Source organism: Triticum dicoccoides, chromosome 6B (assembly GCF_002162155.2).
Source record: "Triticum dicoccoides isolate Atlit2015 ecotype Zavitan chromosome 6B, WEW_v2.0, whole genome shotgun sequence".
In the NCBI taxonomy this organism is placed as follows: domain Eukaryota; kingdom Viridiplantae; phylum Streptophyta; class Magnoliopsida; order Poales; family Poaceae; genus Triticum; species Triticum dicoccoides.
Window position 1 is genome coordinate 721,138,594 of NC_041391.1, and position 17,757 is coordinate 721,156,350.

The 17,757-nt window shown below is 44.4% G+C and overlaps 1 protein-coding gene across 1 annotated transcript; it reads right to left on the reverse strand.

The window, feature by feature from the left end:
* Nucleotides 1–211: 211 nt before the first annotated feature.
* LOC119322047 lies at nucleotides 212–1,868 on the reverse strand. The gene is made up of 2 exons (XM_037595552.1): nucleotides 1,744–1,868; nucleotides 212–1,616 (listed from the first exon to the last, which is right to left on the reverse strand). The coding sequence occupies exons 1-2, from the start codon at nucleotides 1,772–1,774 to the stop codon at nucleotides 409–411; spliced, it is 1,239 nt and encodes a 412-aa protein (XP_037451449.1). The 5' UTR covers nucleotides 1,775–1,868; the 3' UTR covers nucleotides 212–408.
* Between the last annotated feature and the right edge of the window lie 15,889 nt (nucleotides 1,869–17,757).

Sequence of the window (17,757 nt, forward strand, 5' to 3'; positions counted from 1 at the left end):
AATTCCGCCTTCATTGTTGTTGGGAACATGGAGATACTCTGAACTTATTTTTTTTCCACCAAGTTGCTGAAGAACATCCCCAATACGGGTACAGTACAAGGCCGCTGAAGAAGTTGAGCGTGTTAGCTGATCAGGTGGATCACAAAATCATCTGGCAACGACGAAGAAACATCGAGTGTTTGAACACACAGATTACAGACGTGAAGTTGAAAAGAATTTAGACAGACAGACAGAAACATGTAGATACACACGCGTACCGTACATGATTTACGGACATGCAAAACGTGAACACTTGTAGAACACGTTTTGCCCAAAATATACGAACGATGAAGCCCCAGATGAACCCAAACACCAGGCGACTTATTCCAGCGATCGACCCGGGCGCACTGATCGATCACACGCTGCACTTCACATCACATTCGTGTTGGTCCTTGGAGCCGCGCCGTGAAGCACCGCGGTGCCGGCCGATGTTGTCACCTGCTGGGCCTTGCTCGCCACGGCCGTGCCGACGCCGGCCACCTTCTCGTACACCGTGCTCGCTAGCTTCTTGCCGTACTCCGTGGCGCCCGCCACCGCGGACTTGATCATGTCGTACACCGTGCTCGCCAGCTTCTTGCCGTACTCCGTGGTGCCCGCCGCCGCGGACTTGATCATGTCGGTGTACGTCGCGCCACGCGCGCCCTCCGTCGTCGCGTCCGCTGCCGCGTTCTTCAGCCCCTCCGTGCCGGTGTACGACGCCCGCGTTCCCTCTTGCGGCAAGTCGAGGTCCCTCTTCCCGGCACCTGCGGTCAGCGATTCAGGGGCGGCAGTTGCGCTAGAGTCGTCCTGCGCAGCGTCCGTCGTGCCGATGTCTTCGCCACCTCGCGGCATGGGCGTCCTCAAGTTCGGCACGGCCGGGTCCTCGACGACAGGGCTGCCGAGATCGCCGAGCCGAACCCCCGGAGCGTCGTCACGCTTCACCTCCTGCGCCGCTGCCGGGGCGCCGAAGTCGCTGAGCCGCATCCCCGCGGCGTCGTCGCGCTTCACCTCCTGCGCCGCTGCCGGGGCGCCAGGGTCACCAAGCCGCACCCCCGGAGCGTCGTCGCGCTTCACCTCCTGCGCCGCTGCCGGGGCGCCAGGGTCACCAAGCCGCATCCCGGGAGCGTCGTCGCGCTTCACCTCCTGCGCCGCTGCCGGGGCGCCAAGGTCACCAAGCCGCACCCCCGGAGCGTCGTCGCGCTTCACCTCCTGCGTCGCTGCCGGGGCGCCAAGGTAACCAAGCCGCACCCCCGGAGCGTCGTCGCGCTTCACCTCCTGTGCCGCTGCCGTGGCGCCAAGGTCACCAAGCCGCACCCCCGGAGCGTCGTTGTGCTCGGGACTGGAGTCCGCGAAGATGGGCTTGTCCTCGACGTCTTGCTGCTGGTATCCGCCCTTCTCCACCTCGGCTTCCCTCGTCGCCGCATTCTCCTCGTCCTCGCCGGTGCTGTTGCTATCACCGCCACCGGTGTCCTGCTCGCGGCCGTGGCCGTGGCCGGCGATGGTGTTCTTGATCTTCCTCATCTTGTCCTTGACTCTCCTGAACATCGGCTTGTGCTCTTTCTCGTCCTGGTGCATCTGTTGCTGCCCGCCCTCCTCAGCTGCAGGCACACACAGTTACAAGCAAATCAACAATGAACTACTCATCATAACGGATATACGAAGAGAATGGCGACGCCGTGCCGGGGGGAATCCAGAGACGAAATTCACTGTCGCACTAATACTCACCGGCGATGCTGTCGGGGGCCGGCGCGTCCATCGTCGCACTTACGTCGGTGCAGCTGCTAATACTAAGCAGTCTCACTCTTTGATCACTGTGACGAATTGTGTGTGTGTGTGTGAGACGGTGAAAGCATAGATCGATCGAGGATGGAGGGAAATACACTTTGGAACCTGCATGTATATACACCCTATATGGGATTTTTTTATTATTTTAATAAAAAGTCAAAATAGGTAAGAACTATTTTGACAAAACACTTGACTTACTTTTGCACTAGTAAAAAAATCTGGATGAAAAAAAAACAAAAATTGACTTCACAGCAAAAAAGACAAAATTTATTTGCTACTATAGGTCACTATTCACATTATTTTAGCCAAAAATTTGTCTTTTTTGAAAAGAAGTCAAAGGGATATTTTTTTTGTGAATTCATTTTCTCACGAGTACAATAGAAGGTCAAGTTTATTTCAAAAATATTTTCAGAAATTTTCGACTTTTGATTGAATTACTATTTTTTTTTGCATATAGGGTGTATATACACCCATAGACCAAAAGTTTCCCCGAAGATGGATACATATAATATAAGCGGAGCAGAATGGGGGACGCGGGGTGGATGGAGACGCGTGGTGCTGCTGCTCCGTGCCGACTGGATTTAGTTTGCTGCTCCGTGCCGACTGAAATTGCTCTGCGGACCATAATTGCCAGCCGACGTACGTACGCGTCGTGCCGACTGAAATTGCTGTGCCAGCCGACGTACGCGTCGTGCCAAACGTCGGGGTTTGCCTCTTTGGTCGGTGTTTACGATCAAAGTCGGTCACATACTCACATACACGAGCACCTTCAAGACACTGAGCCGACATAACATCTTAAGATTTTACAAAGTCACCACACACGTCTTACAGTCGACGAAAACGTCTCCTCCCACTGAACGAACATCGCCGGAAGCCTGAAATAAATTCAGAAATAATGCAAGCACAAATGTCAAGTCTAGGACCTCAATCCTGATGGGCTGGGGATACCACTGTCCTCCTAACCATTCAACCGCATGTGTTCGCGCTACTCTCTATTCTATAATCTACTATGTAGTGTGTATAGATTTTTATTAAATGTCAAACTTTACAAAATTTGACCAAATTAATAGAGAAAACTATTTCTATCTATAACATCAAATATATAGATATATTGATGACTCATTTCTATACTCTAAGTGGCCTAAATCTGGTTGATCAGATTTTCTCATAAGCCCTGCTCTCCTGACTCCCCGACACTCCCCACCCCGTGTTGACCACCGCCTCAGGCCGTGCTCCGGCGAGCCCCAGCCCACCCCTATCGGAATTAAATCCGGCGAATCTCGGGCAGGGGGTCCCGAGCCAGTGATCTTGGCTAGATGGTAACAGGATGAACGAGGGACACGATATTTACCCGGGTTCGAGCCATCTCGAAGAGGTAAAACCCTACGTCCTCCTTCTGTTGTATTGATTGTGATGGAGTAGAAAGTACATGATGTTCTACCTCGAGATCGTATGAATGAATGTAACTTAACTTAGCTTAACCCTACGGGCTAAAACCCCTCGGATTATATAGGGACCGAGGGTACCTAGGGTTACAAGTATGTCGGTTACATCTAGGAATAAGCTTGCCGATGATTTGAACATGTATTGAAGTGTGCACCAATTCTTTGGATGATTTGAACATGTATTGAAGTGTGTACCTAGGGTCCTCGGCCTCGCCCATGACTGGCAGGCCGACATGGTTAGCACCCCCTAGCCTATGACACCGCCAGTAGCCCCTGAACTAATCTTTTGGGTTTCCTTTTTAGTGCTACAGCTAACTACTCTATAAAGAAAAATCAAAAAGAAGCAGGAAATATTTTTGTATTTTCTCAAAGTTTTCAAACACACAAAAAGAAAGCGAGAAAATAAACTTAACATGGATAATACAATGAAAAAGTGTGTGAACACTGACAACAGGAATGTGTGAACATGAATGTAATGTCGGTGAAAATACGTACTCCCCTAAGCTTAGGCTTTTGGCCTAACTTGGTAATCAGTCAGTAGCCTGCATAGTAGTCGGGATGGTAGCTCACGGAGGCTCTCGGTGCGGATGCCTCATCCTGCCGTGCAGCCACAACCGCCGCGTTGTGAGCTCGGACCTCGCTCTCAAGAACAAAATATCTTCCCCTGGTGTGATAATCAAAGAGAGTAGGCGCACCCAAATATGTGTGCACAACGAAATCTTGATTAAACAACATTTTATAGGTGAAATTATGGGGTTCACCTTTAAGGATCTTATGGCGTTTCATAGCATCAAAGTCTAAATAGTGTGTGGGTAAAATAGGGTCATAGGGCAAAGGTGCAACACCCAGCTCTCTTGCTAAGCCTGTGGCATAAATTCCACCATAAAAATAACAACTATTAGCGTTGTGTTGCAACCTGCGTGCAACAAGCACTCCAAGATCATAACTTCTATCACCGGTGATAGCGGTGCATACGAGGCTCAAGTCTGGAGCATAAAGTGTACTATAATCTTGTTTGCCTACAATACATTTTCCATTGAATAATGCAAAGTACTGAATTGAAGGAAAATGAATGATCTTTATTCTACCTTGTGTCACTACCCTAGTCTCACGTAGCAAAGACTAGCCAGGAACGCTTGAAACTCAGACCTTGGTGGTTTGTCTAGCGATCCCCAGAATGGGATTTTGCAATATTGAGCAAATCTCTCTAATGATATGGTAAATAGATTTTCATATAGTTTAGACACCCTAGACTCACAGGGATCGAATTTAAATTCTTTGACAAATGATTCAGTGAGAGTGTGGTGTTGATTGCACTTATCTGAAATGTAGCTACCGAGATCGGCATTGTGAACATATTGCTCAAATTCCTCCTTAATTCCCACACTCACCATATAATCATCGCATGGCCATAAGCATGTTTTGGTGGCGGCATCTCGTACGGAACTTTCACTTGGTTTAACATAAGACCGACGAGCGGACCTGTCACTAGAGGATGCCCCGAAGGATATCCTCCTCCAAGAACTCCTTCCAAAAAGGTTCATCATATTTACGTACAATTTTCTGAAAATTTTTGGGTGACAAAAATTTATCAACAAAATTTTACAATATTGGTAGCAACTACTCATAGGGATGCATAGAAGTCATAGCAAGCATCCAAACTACTCACAACATGCAAGCTCATCTACATCACCACCAAGAGTAGCTAATTATTCAAAACATAAATCACTAAATAAAAAAACTATTTGGACAAACGGAGGAGTTACATACCAAGCAACAAATCCCCGAAACAGTTTCTAAAACGGAGCTTCGAGCAAAGAGATTAAAATCCGCGGGTTTGAGAGGAATAACATGAGAGAGAGAGGGCAATGATGATTTTTTTCTTGAGGTAGGTGATGACGTGGTATGAAGAGATAAGTGAGGGGGGCACGTGGGGACCACAACCCACCAGGACGCGTCGGGGTGTCCTGGCGTGCCCAGGTGGGTTGTGCCCACCTGGTGCCCAAACGGACTCCAGTCTGGCCTCCCGATGAAGAACAGGAGGTGATGACGGCTCTGTCTCGTGGAACGCGATAATTCTTTCTCCTTGATATTTTTCTGGAAATATGTGATTTTATAGCATAGGTTTCAGCGTCTGCGGGGCCACCAGATGGGGACAACCCCACCTCGGCGCCTAGAAGGGGGGCGCCTTGGTGGGTTGTTCCCACCCAGGAGCCCCTCTCCGGTGGTTCCATACCTACTGCTGACAGGCCCGTCGCGCGCGATCGTGATCATCGAACCGATCACGATTGAGTTCCAGCTGAAGGTGAAGAGCAAGACGGACCCCGAAGAGGACGAGATGCTGGCCTTCGGGGTCTTCAACTACCCCCGGACCTACCTTGCCACACATGTGATCCGCTCGCGTATCCTCTGCGACCAGTGCACGATCGAGCTTGCCTATGCGCCGCTGGACCCCTCGGTCGAGGCGACCGTCATCAGTGTTCAGATCATCGATGGTGTGTGGCCAGAGTGTCTCTGGGGGCGCGTCATCGCCGAGGTCACCACTGTGAGGGATGTAGAGGTGCTGCTGCTCGACTCGCGGTACATGAAGGTGCCGATCAGCCCTTTAACCGACGCGATCGAGCTCTCGAGGCGCGTCGTGTCGGTGGACCTCGAGGGGGGCAAGCTGGTGATCTCCGTGGTGGCCTCCTCTCAGACTGGTGGCAAAGAAGACGACGATGATGGTGGTGGCGCTGCCGTCGTTGTTGCGTGAGGCGAGGCTGTGTTCGCGCCGGAGAGGGCCGGCAAGAGCAATGGCACCTGCGATCTTGGCTTCTGCAAGGTGGAGGTTGCTGTTGCATGGTCCCTTGTTTCGAGCTTGTAGAATGAGCGGTGCACCCTCGCGAAACTCGCGGAGGAGAGGCCATGAATGAGTGTTCTTTGTGTTCCTGTGTACTGATCAGCTCACGGTTGATCTAGTCTGCTAGTTTATTCAGTCTAGTTACAATTACTACTCCCTCCGTCCGAAAATACTTGTCATCAAAATGGATAAAAAGAGATGTATCTAGAAGTATATGTTGATCTAGTCTGCTAGTTTATTCAGTCTACTTAATTACTATATGTAGTGACGGGTGAAGTGCTTCTCTGTATGACCGTCTCTTTTTTCTACTTGTCTTTGTTCAATTATAAGTAAGTTTTGTGTTGACCTACTTTGGTTTTTACCTGTTGGTTTGCAACAAGTAAAACCTGAGAGATGCAAGTGTTCCTGCAAAAAACATACACATACACTAATAAGTGCAGATACAGGTAATTTGATTCCCTTCAGGAGACAAAGCACAAGTCTCAACACAAAATCCGCTCATCATGTCATTTCAGGTTTTGCACTACAACATAACATCCTGGCATTGCATTGTAGGCTTCTACCTTCAGAACTGTATGATGAGGCAATACAAATGATAATCATGAACTTCTAAGGAACAGAAAAACAGATTTGCACCGTCGGTGCAGCGAAACATGACACATGACTCAAATGTCGCCTGTCTAGTTCCCCTATATCGTCACCATTGAGTGTTCGCATTTCCACCAGGCTGCATATCTTGCCCATGACAATCCTAGAGACTATCACACAGGTTCCAAGATACCTACATATGCACTGTTTGCATCATCATCATCATCTTCTCTGCATAGGCTTCAGCAGATCTCTGAGGGTTCCCGGCCGCCCGGCGTCCTTGGCCTGCGACGACTCCTCAGTGCCGCAGCTGCAGCAGCTCGTGTTGAGGTTCGTGCCACAGACGAGGCACAAGCCTTTGCAGGTGCTGCTGCAGAAGGCATCCAGTGTGATCTCCAGGTGGATGATGTCCCGGAGGTTCTTCGAGATGTCGATCTCCTTCTCCCCGGCCGGGAAATGCAGGCGGTCATCCAAGTCGATGTCCTCGTCGTCTTCGTCCTGGCTGCCGGCAAACGAAGGGAACTTGGTCCCGTCTTCCTCGTACACGGTGCCGAGATCGATCACATCGGGTTCCTGGACCGGGTCCTCTGTCAACAGGAGGGAGAAGTTCGCGAATATACCTTCAGCAGCTGGCTCGGCACACCTAAAAAAGGAAGCATGATCATAATGGATTTAAGAACAAACAACAAAACTGTTAAGTTGCACCCTCAAATCAGCCAAGTCAAAATTCAGGCCATAAACAGAATTAATGCTATTTTTATCTGGAGAAAAACTCTGCTGCGGTTCTTCCAAAAAGAGTCGACTTTGTTGCAATTAACTAGAAACAAAGTATTTCCATATCAAAAATGCCAGAATATAGTATCCCCCCTTAACAGCCAACAATGGATCTAATTACCAATAACAGCCTTGCTAATAATATTGTCCATGGATTACTGAAGTCATATGTAGTATCACGCACAGAAGTAGTTTCATCATAAGTATCATGCAAAGCAGAAGTGGCATCATCAATAACAATGCGACATATCAGAATTCATAGCGGTAGCAGGTTTAGGTGTCGCAAGCCTACTAATAATGGAAGGAGAATCTATTGCAGAGCTAGATGGCAGTTCCTTACCTCTCCTCGTAGTTGAGGGAAAAATCTTGGTTTTAGCGTCTTTCAAGTTCTTCATAGTGATCAAAAGATATAAATCCCAAGTGACTCAGAGAATAGAGCTATGCTCCCCGGCAACGGTGCCAGAAATTAGTCTTGATAACCGACAAGTGTAGGGGATCGCAACAGCTTTCATGGGTAAAGTATTCAACCCAAATTTATTGATTCGACACAAGGAGAGCCAAAGAATATTCTTGAGTATTACCAGTTGAGTTGTCAATTCAACCATACCTGGATAACTTAGTATCTGTAGCAAGGTATTTAGTAGCAAAGTAGTATGATAGTAATGGTAACGGTGGTAAAAGGTAAAGATAGTAATAGCAATATTTTTGGTGTTTTGTAGTGATTGTAACAGTAGTAACGAGAAAGTAAATAAGCGGAGAACAATATATGAAAAGCTCGTAGGCAATGGATCAGTGATGGATAATTATGCCGGATGCGATTCCTCATGTAATAGTTATAATATAGGGTGACACAGAACTAGCTCCAAATCATCAATGTAATGTAGGCATGTATTCCGTAAATAGTCATACGTGCTTATGGAAAAGGACTTGCATGACATCCTTTGTACTACCCTCCCGTGGCAGCGGGGTCCTAATGGACACTAAGGGATATTAAGGCCTCCTTTTAATAGAGAATCAGACCAAAGCATTAACACATAGTGAATACATGAACTCCTCAAACTACGGTCATCACCGAGTAGTATCCCGATTATTGTCACTTCGGGGTTGTCGGATCATAACACATAATAGGTGACTATAGACTTGCAAGATAGGATCAAGAACACACATATATTGATGAAAAGATAATAGGTTCAGATCTGAAATCTGACAAGCATTAAGCATAGCAAAGTCATAGCAACATCAATCTCAGAACATAGTGGATACTAGGGATCAAACCCTAACAAAACTAACTTGATTACATGGTAAATCTCATCCAACCCATCACCGTCCAGCAAGCCTACGATGGAATTACACATGCACAGCGGTGAGCATCATGAAATTGGTGATGGAGGATGGTTGATGATGACGACAGCGACGAATCCCCCTCTCCGGAGCCCCGAACAGACTCCAGATCAGCCCTCCCGAGAGAGATTAGGGCTTGGCGGCGGCTCCATGTCGTAAAACACGATGAAACTTTCTCCCTGATTTTTTTCTCCCCGAGACGGAAGATATAGAGTTGGAGTTGAGGTCGGTGGAGGCCTAGGGGGCCCACGAGATAGGGGGCGCACCCTACAGGGGGGCGCCCCCTGTCTCGTGGACAGGCCCTGGGCCCCTTGATGTATTTCTTTCGCCCAGAAATTCTTATTAATTCCAAAAAGTTCCTTCGTGGATTTGCAGATCATTCCGAGAACTTTTTTTTTCTACACATAAAACAACATCATGGCAGTTCTGCTGAAAACAGCGACAGTCCGGGTTAGTTTCATTCAAAGCATGCAAGTTAGAGTCCAAAACATGGGCAAAAGTGTTTGGAAAAGTAGATACGTTGGAGACGTATCACGCACCCTTTAGTCCGGGTTCGTGTCTCAAACCGGGACTAAAGGTCTAGTCTTTAGTCCCGGTTTGAGATACAAACCGGGACTAAAGGGCATCACACCCTTTAGTCCCGATTCGTGTCTCAAACCGGGAGTAAAGGGCTCATTTGGACCGAGACTAATGCCGTTAGCTGCTCGAACCGGGACTAATGCTCACATTAGTCCCGGTTCGTAATTCAACCTGGACTAATGTGTATATTGAGCTGTGACCAAAGCCCTATTTTCTACTACTGGTTCCCATTTATCTCGTACCCTTGGAAAGTCATTATATTCGAAGATCGTAACAGGGACAGCAAGTACAGGTCATCTTCAACAGCGGCGTCATGCATGGCACGTGTCTGCAACCAACCGGCGAAAGTCCCCGTTTGTTCAGGTGCAATCCAGTCGTTAGACTACTCTGGGTATTTGGAGCGTAGAATATTCTTGTGTTCCTCAATATACGGAGCCACCAAGGCGGAATTTTGTAGAACTGTGCAGTGTACTTGAGTGAGAGAATGCCCGTCCATACATATTATTTGTTTCGATCCTAGCGTGCCATTTCCACCCAGTCTACCCTTATGCCACGATTCAAGAACACCAATCGGCTTAAGGTCAGGAATAAAGTCAATACAAAATTCAATCACCTCCTCATTTTCATGGCCCTTGGAGATGCTTCCTTCTAGCCTAGGATGGTTATGAACATATTTCTTTAAGACTCCCACGAACCTCTCAAAGGGGAACATATTGTGTAGAAATACAGGACCCAGAACGTTAATCTCTTCGCATAGGTGAAATAGGACATGCGTCATGATATTGAATAAGGATGGTGGGAACACCAACTCGAAACTGACAAGGCATTGCACCGAATCATTCTCTAACCTTGGTATGATTTTTGGATCGATTACCTTCTGAGAAATTGCATTGAGGAAAGCACATAGCTTCACAATGGCTAATCAAACGTTTTTTGGTAGAAGCCCCCTCAATTCAACCGGAAGAAGTTGTGTCATAATCACGTGGCCGTCATGAGACTTTAGGTTCTCAAACTTTTTCTTTGCCATATTTATTATTCCCTTCTCTTTTTTGGTACCTTCATACCGAGATAGGACCTTCATACCAAGCAGGCATTCAAAGAAGCCAGATGGGACCTTCATACCGAGCATGCATTCAAAGAAGATTTCCTTCTCTTTTTTGGTAAGAGCATAGCTGGCATGACCCTAATGTATGCCGTCTTTTCCGTGCATACGTTGCTGGTCCTCCCGTGCCTCCGGTGTATCTTTTGTCTTCCCATACACGCCCAAGAAGCTCAGAAGGGTCACGCAAAGATTCTTCGTCACGCGTATCACGTCGATTACAGAGCGGACCTCTAGGTCTTTCCAATAGGGCAGGTCCCAAAATATAGATTTCTTCTTCCACATGGGTGCGCGTCCGTCAGCGTCATTCGGAACAGATTGTCCGCCAGGACCCTTCCAAAAATTACGTTCAAATCCTTGACCATATCATGTACATCATCACAGTACGGTAGCGCGGCTTCGTCCAGTGAAGGAACAACATGGGGGGGAGAGAGAGAGAGATCAATAATTGAGTGTCCACGATACACATCCATCATGGATGGGGCATGCATGAATTATTTGTATTCGGGTAGCTCCCTCCCTCCCTACTGCCCTCCCTCCCTTAATTGGTTAATTAACCACTGCATCACCACTGCCGTCTGGATTGATCCATCATAATTAGTCCAACTCAATCTCGGCATCTTGCTCGTGCAACACGTCGAGTGGTGGATGAGCATTTCCTTTTGCATGCATGTGTATGTCTGCGTCTGCGTCTGTGTTTTTGAAAGAAAAGAATGGAATGAAGAAACATTCATGATCGACAAAATCAAGCAGAGCTGGCAGCTGGGTGAGCTGAAAATGACATGTCTACTATTTTCATGCAACGTGGCATTGTCCGGGAAGCGCGAGGCTCATATATAATAGTCCATCTCGTGAACCTGTTAAGAAATTAATAATTGCACTCCATGTTCTAGCCGACCAACCTTGCCCTCTTAAGTCTTAATTCTACTGAGAACCCTAGGTAGCTACTACCTTCTCATCCTGGTTTATTGGTCCCATACTATTTTATGCTAAATTTTGATAATGAATTTAATTAATTAATTGTAAATGCATGTTACAAAGCGACGATTTTTGATGTTGAGGGGCATCGGGCTTACTAAGCGACGAGAGATATCCGTTGAGGACATAAGTGAGAGAGATGTAGAAACGGGCAAGATATCACACTAGGTGTTGGGACATGCGGCTGCGGTTGGAACGTCAAAGGATTCTACGTAGTTTCCACAAGCCTGATCACTAACCAATTCTTTAAAAGAACTGACGTTGATACTTAAGTATGACTTCAATTCTTTCTGAAAGCGCACAACGATGCATTATTTCCTATGAATCGACAGTGATACCTCTATATAAATCGCAGATCCAAAGCAACTTGTAGTGATGACTTTCTGTATCAATGGGACAATAATCTGTGTTGAAATAAATAAATTGAGACAAAGTATGTCGCAATGAGATGCACTTATTTAAACAAATAGGTTTCTATGTGGTGATGCTCTGCATACGTACGTCTAACATCAAATGCATACATGCTATTTCAACTTACACGCTTATGCATGTATTATTGTGTCATCGGCATGGTTACTCTCTACGAAAGGGGGATATGCTGATGTTTCTTAATCAATCAAGTAAAATGCATGGGTCCTTGTAATCAACATCGTTAATCTCGACAAGCAGTGGATATGCTAATGTTTCTTAATTAACAAAGACAAATTAATGCATTGTTATCATCGATATCCTTAATTTGGACAAGGAGTGCATATGCTGATGCTTCATATAAATTAACTATGAACAAAACGCATGCATTGTTATAACCGACATGGCATAAGCTATGCCAATGGGAGTGCACTCATACATTTGTATTTATACACACACATACCTTGAACACAAGATCATCACCACCGGAAAAGCTTAGGTTCTGTTAGGTATAGCAGCCTCTTCTTCCCTAAAGGTTTTTAATTATCGCATACATTTTCCATTAAATATTTCAGTAGACTCATTACTATTTGGTTAGCAGATAATGCTTTCGATTATGACTTCTTCCTAAGCTTAGAGCATATTTCCCATTTCTTTATCAGTTAATACCAGAGATTATTATGACATATTAGTATTATTATTATTATTATTATTATTATGAAAACAAAACACCATGCATGTTTCTCTTGATTATCTATGTATTTCTCCATTATTGATGCTTGTCGTTAATTAACAGTTTCGAAAGGGAGGAAGGCTCGGGTTATTGTGTGATAAGGGTAGTCATGCCTGGTCCGGTGCCTGAATCGTGGCCAGGTTTGATTGGTACAGAACTTAATGCAGCAGTTCAGATCATCCATCAGGAGAGGCCTGATGTCAGAATTGCGCGAGTACTCCCTCCTGGAGAGGCTCCATCCCCACCACCACAAGACCAAGTTTACAATGGTGTCGGCCCGGCGCCTAATACATATGTGGTTGTTGCTCCTGCTCCATACATTGGCTAGTTAGCCTACCTTACATGGCAGGCTTTATCTTTTGTGCCTTTATTATTAAAGGCTAGAATCGATTGAATAAAGTGAGCAAGTGTGATATCGATCGCCATGCATTAATAAATATAGAAAGTCTATGTGGGCATGCCTGAATTATATTGCTTACTCATATATGTATTAGTGTGATAAATCTACAAATATTTCAATGAGTGTACTATTTGGCAATGGAATAATGAATTATGTATTTTATTCTTTTTCGATGAGTGGCTTGCTTTATCTTGTATGTCTCATAATATTTGCACCATGTCATACTCAAGTACCAATGTACGTTTTCAGAAAGAATTGAATTCATACCCAAGTATCAATGTCAGTTCTTTTTCGAGAACCGATGATAGTGATAATGCGGGATTTCGTGCTGAACATTTTGATATATTATATGTTTTTTTCCGACATCGTATGCAAAATTTATAGCCATTTTACTTTTTCATAACACGTTTTTGCAAAACATGTCCGAATTTAAGTTTTTTAATTTTCCTAACTAGTAGATGTAGTAATATAACTACATCATGAAGTATTTTATTTTTTCAAGTTTTTATCATTTTCTTTTGTTTTTTTCAAAACTGAAATGCCGATACACATGGGGGGGGGGGTAGAGTTTGAGACACGAACCCTAAAGGGCATCGCACCCTTTAGTCCCGATTCGTGTCTCAGTCCAGGACTAAAGGTCTAGTCTTTAGTCCCGGTTTGAGATACGAACCGGGACTAAAGGGCATCGCACCCTTTAGTCCCGGTTCGTGTCTCAAACCGGGAGTAAAGGGCTCATTTGGACTGGGACTAATGCCGTTAGCCGCTCGAACCGGGACTAATGCTCACATTAGTCCCGGTTCGTAATTCAACCGGGACTAATGTGTATATTGAGCTGTGACCAAAGCCCTGTTTTCTACTAGTGGTATTCCCATTTATCTCGTATCCTTGAAAAGTCATTATATTCGAAGATGATAACTGGGACAGCAAGTACATGTCATCTTCAACAAAGGCGTCATGCATGGCACGTGTCTGCAACCAACCGGCGAAAGTCCCCATTTGTTCACATGTAATCCGGTCGTCAGACTACTCTGGGTATTTGGAGCGTAGAATATTCTTGTGTTCCTCAATATACGGAGCCATCAAGGCGGAATTTTGTAGAACTGTGCAGTGTACTTGTGTGAGAGAATGCCCGTCCATACATATTATTTGTTTCGATCGTAGCGTGCCATTTCCACCTAGTCTGCCCTTATGCCGCGATTCAGGAACACCAATTGGCTTAAGGTCGGGAATAAAGTCAATACAAAATTCAATCACCTCCTCATTTTCACGGCCCTTGAAGATGCTTCCTTCTGGCCTAGCACGGTTATGAACATATTTCTTTAAGACTCCCATGAACCTCTCAAAGGGGAACATATTGTGTAGAAATACAGGACCCAAAATGTTAATCTCTTCGCATAGGTGAAATAGGAGACGCATCATGATGTTGAAGAAGGATGGTGGGAACACCAACTTGAAACCGATAAGACATTGCACCAAATCATTCTATAACCTTGGTATGATTTTTGGATCGATTACCTTCTGAGAAATTGCATTGAGGAATGCACATAGTTTCACGATGGCTAATCGAACGTTTTTCGGTAGAAGCTCACTCAATGCAACCGGAAGCAGTTGCATCATAATCACGTGACAGTCATGAGACTTTAGGTTCTGGAACTTTTTCTCTACCATATTTATTATTCCCTTTATATTCGACGGGAAGCCAGATGGGACCTTCATACTGAGTAGGCATTCCGAGAAGATTTCTTTCTCTTTTTTGATAAGAGACTAGCCGGCATGACCCTAATGTATGCCGTCTTTTTCGTGCATACATTGCTAGTCCTCCTGTGCCTCCGGTGTATATTTTGTCTTAACATACACGCCCAAGAAGCCTAGAAGGGTCACGCAAAGTTTCTTCGTCACGTGCATCAAGTCAATTACAGGGCGGACCTCTAGATCTTTCCAATAGGGAAAGTCCCAAAATATAGATTCCACATGGGTGCGCGTCCATCAGCGTCATTCAGAAAAGATTGTCCGCCAGGACCCTTTCCAAAGATTACGTTCAAATCCTTGACCATATCATGTACATCATCACAGTACGGTAGCGAGGCTTCGTCCGGTGAAGGAACAACATGGGAGAGAGAGAGAGAGATCAACAATTGAGTGTCCACGTACGTACACATCCATCATGGATGGGGCATGCATGAATTATTTGTATTCGGGTAGCTCCCTCCCTCCCTACCGCCATCCCTCCCTTAATTGGTTAATTAACCACCGCATCACCACTGCCGTCTGGATTGATCGATCATATTTAGTCCAACTCAATCTCGGCGTCTTGCTCGTGCAACACGCCGAGTGGTGGATGAGCATTTCCTTTTGCATGCATGTGTATGTTTGCGTCTGCGTCTGTGTTTTTGATAGAAAAAATGGAATGAAGAAACATTCATGATCGACAAAATCAAGCAGAGCTGGCAGCTGGGTGAGCTCAAAATGACATGTCTACTATTTCCATGCAACATGGCATTGTCCGGGAAGCGCGAGGCTCATATATAATAGTCCATCTCGTGCACCTGTTAAGAAATTAATAATTGCACTCCATGTTCTAGCTGACCAACCTCGCCCTCTTAAGTCATAATTCTACTGAGAACCCTAGGTAGCTACCTTCTCGTCCTGGTTTATTGGTCCAATACTATTTTATGCCAAATTTTGATAATGAATTTAATTAATAAATTGTAAATGCATGTTACAAAGCGATGATTTTCGATGTTGAGGGGCATCGGGCTTACTAAGAGATGAGAGATATCCATTGAGGACATAAGTGAGAGAGATGTAGAAACAGGCAAGATAGCACACTAGGGGTTGGGACATGCGGCTGTGGTTGGGACGTCAAAGGATTCTACGTAGTTTCAACAAGCCTGATCACTAACCAATTCTTTAAAAAGAACTGACGTTTATACTTGAGTATGACTTCAATTCTTTCTAAAAACTCACAACGATGCATTATTCTCCTATGAATCGACAGTGATGCCTCTATATAAATCACAGATCAAAAGAAACTTGTAGTGATGACTTTCCGTATCAATGGGACAATAATCTGTGTTGAAAAAAATAATTTGAGCAAAAGTATGTTGCAATAAGATGCACTTATTTAAACACACATGTTTCTATGTGGTGATGCTATGCATACGTACATCTAAGATCCGATGTGTAGATGCTATTTTAACTTACATGCTTATGCATGCACTGTTGTGTCATCGTCATCGTTACTCTCTACGAAAGGGGGATATGCTCATGTTTCTTAATCAATCAAGTAAAATGCATCGGTCCTTGTAATCAACATCGTTAGTCTTGACAAGCAGTGGATATGCTGATGTTTCTTAATTAATGAAGACAAATTAATGCATTGTTATCATCGACATCCTTAATTTGGACAAGGAGTGCATATGCTGATGCATCTTATAAATTAACTATGAATAAAATGCATGCATTGTTATAATCGACATGGCGTAAGCTATGCAAATGGGAGTGCACTCATACATTTGTATTTATATACACACATACCTTGAACACAAGATCATCGCCACCAGAAAAGCAAAGGTTCTGTTAGGTATAGCAGCCTCTTCTTCCCTAAAGGTTGGCATGCATTTTTTTATTATCGCATACATTTTCCATTAAATATTTTAGTAGAATGATTACTGTTTGGTTACCAGATAATGCTTTCGATTATGACATCTTATAGGCTTAGAGCATGTTTCCCATCTCTTTATCAGTTAATACCAGAGATTATTATGACATATTATTATTATTATTATTATTATTATTATTATTATTATTATTATTATTATAAAAACGAAACACCATGCATGTTTCTCTTGATTATCTATGTATTTTTCCATTATTGATGCTTGTCATTAATTAACAGTTTCGAAAGGGAGGAAGGCTCAGGTTATTGCGTGATAAGGGTAGTCATGCCTGGTCCGGTGCCTGAATCATGGCCGGGTCTGATTGGTACTGAACTGAATGCAGCAGTTCAGATCATCCATCAGGAGAGGCCTGATGTCAGAATTGCACGAGTACTCCCTCCAGGAGAGGCTCCATCCCCACCACCACAAGACCAAGTACGCGTCATCATTTACAACGGTGTCGGCCCGGCGCCTAATACATATGTCGTTGTTGCTCCTGCTCCATACATTGGCTAGCTAGCCTGCCTTACATGGCAGGCTTTATCTTTTGTGCCTTTATTATTAAAGGCTAGAATTGATTGAATAAAGTGAGCGAGTGTGATATCGACCGCCATGCATTAATAAATATAGAAAGTCTATGTGGGCATGCCTGAATTATATTGTTTACTCATATATGTATTAGTGTGATAAATCTACAAATATTTCAATGAGTGTACTATTTGGCAATGGAATAATGAATTATGTATTTTATTCTTTTTCGATGAGTGGCTTGCTTTATCTTGTATGTCTCATAATATTTGCGCCATATCATACTCAAGTACCAATGTACGTTTTCAGAAAGAATTGAATTCATACCCAAGTATCAATGTCAGTTATTTTTCAAGAACCAATGATAGTGATAATGCGGGATTTCGTGCTGAACATTTTGATATATTATATGTTTTTTTTCCGACATCGTATGCAAAATTTATAGCCATTTTACTTTTTCATAACACGTTTTTGCAAAACATGTCCGAATTTAAGTTTTTTAATTTTCCTAACTAGTAGATGTAGTAATATAACTACATCATGAAGTATTTTATTTTTTGAAGTTTTTATCATTTTCTTTTGT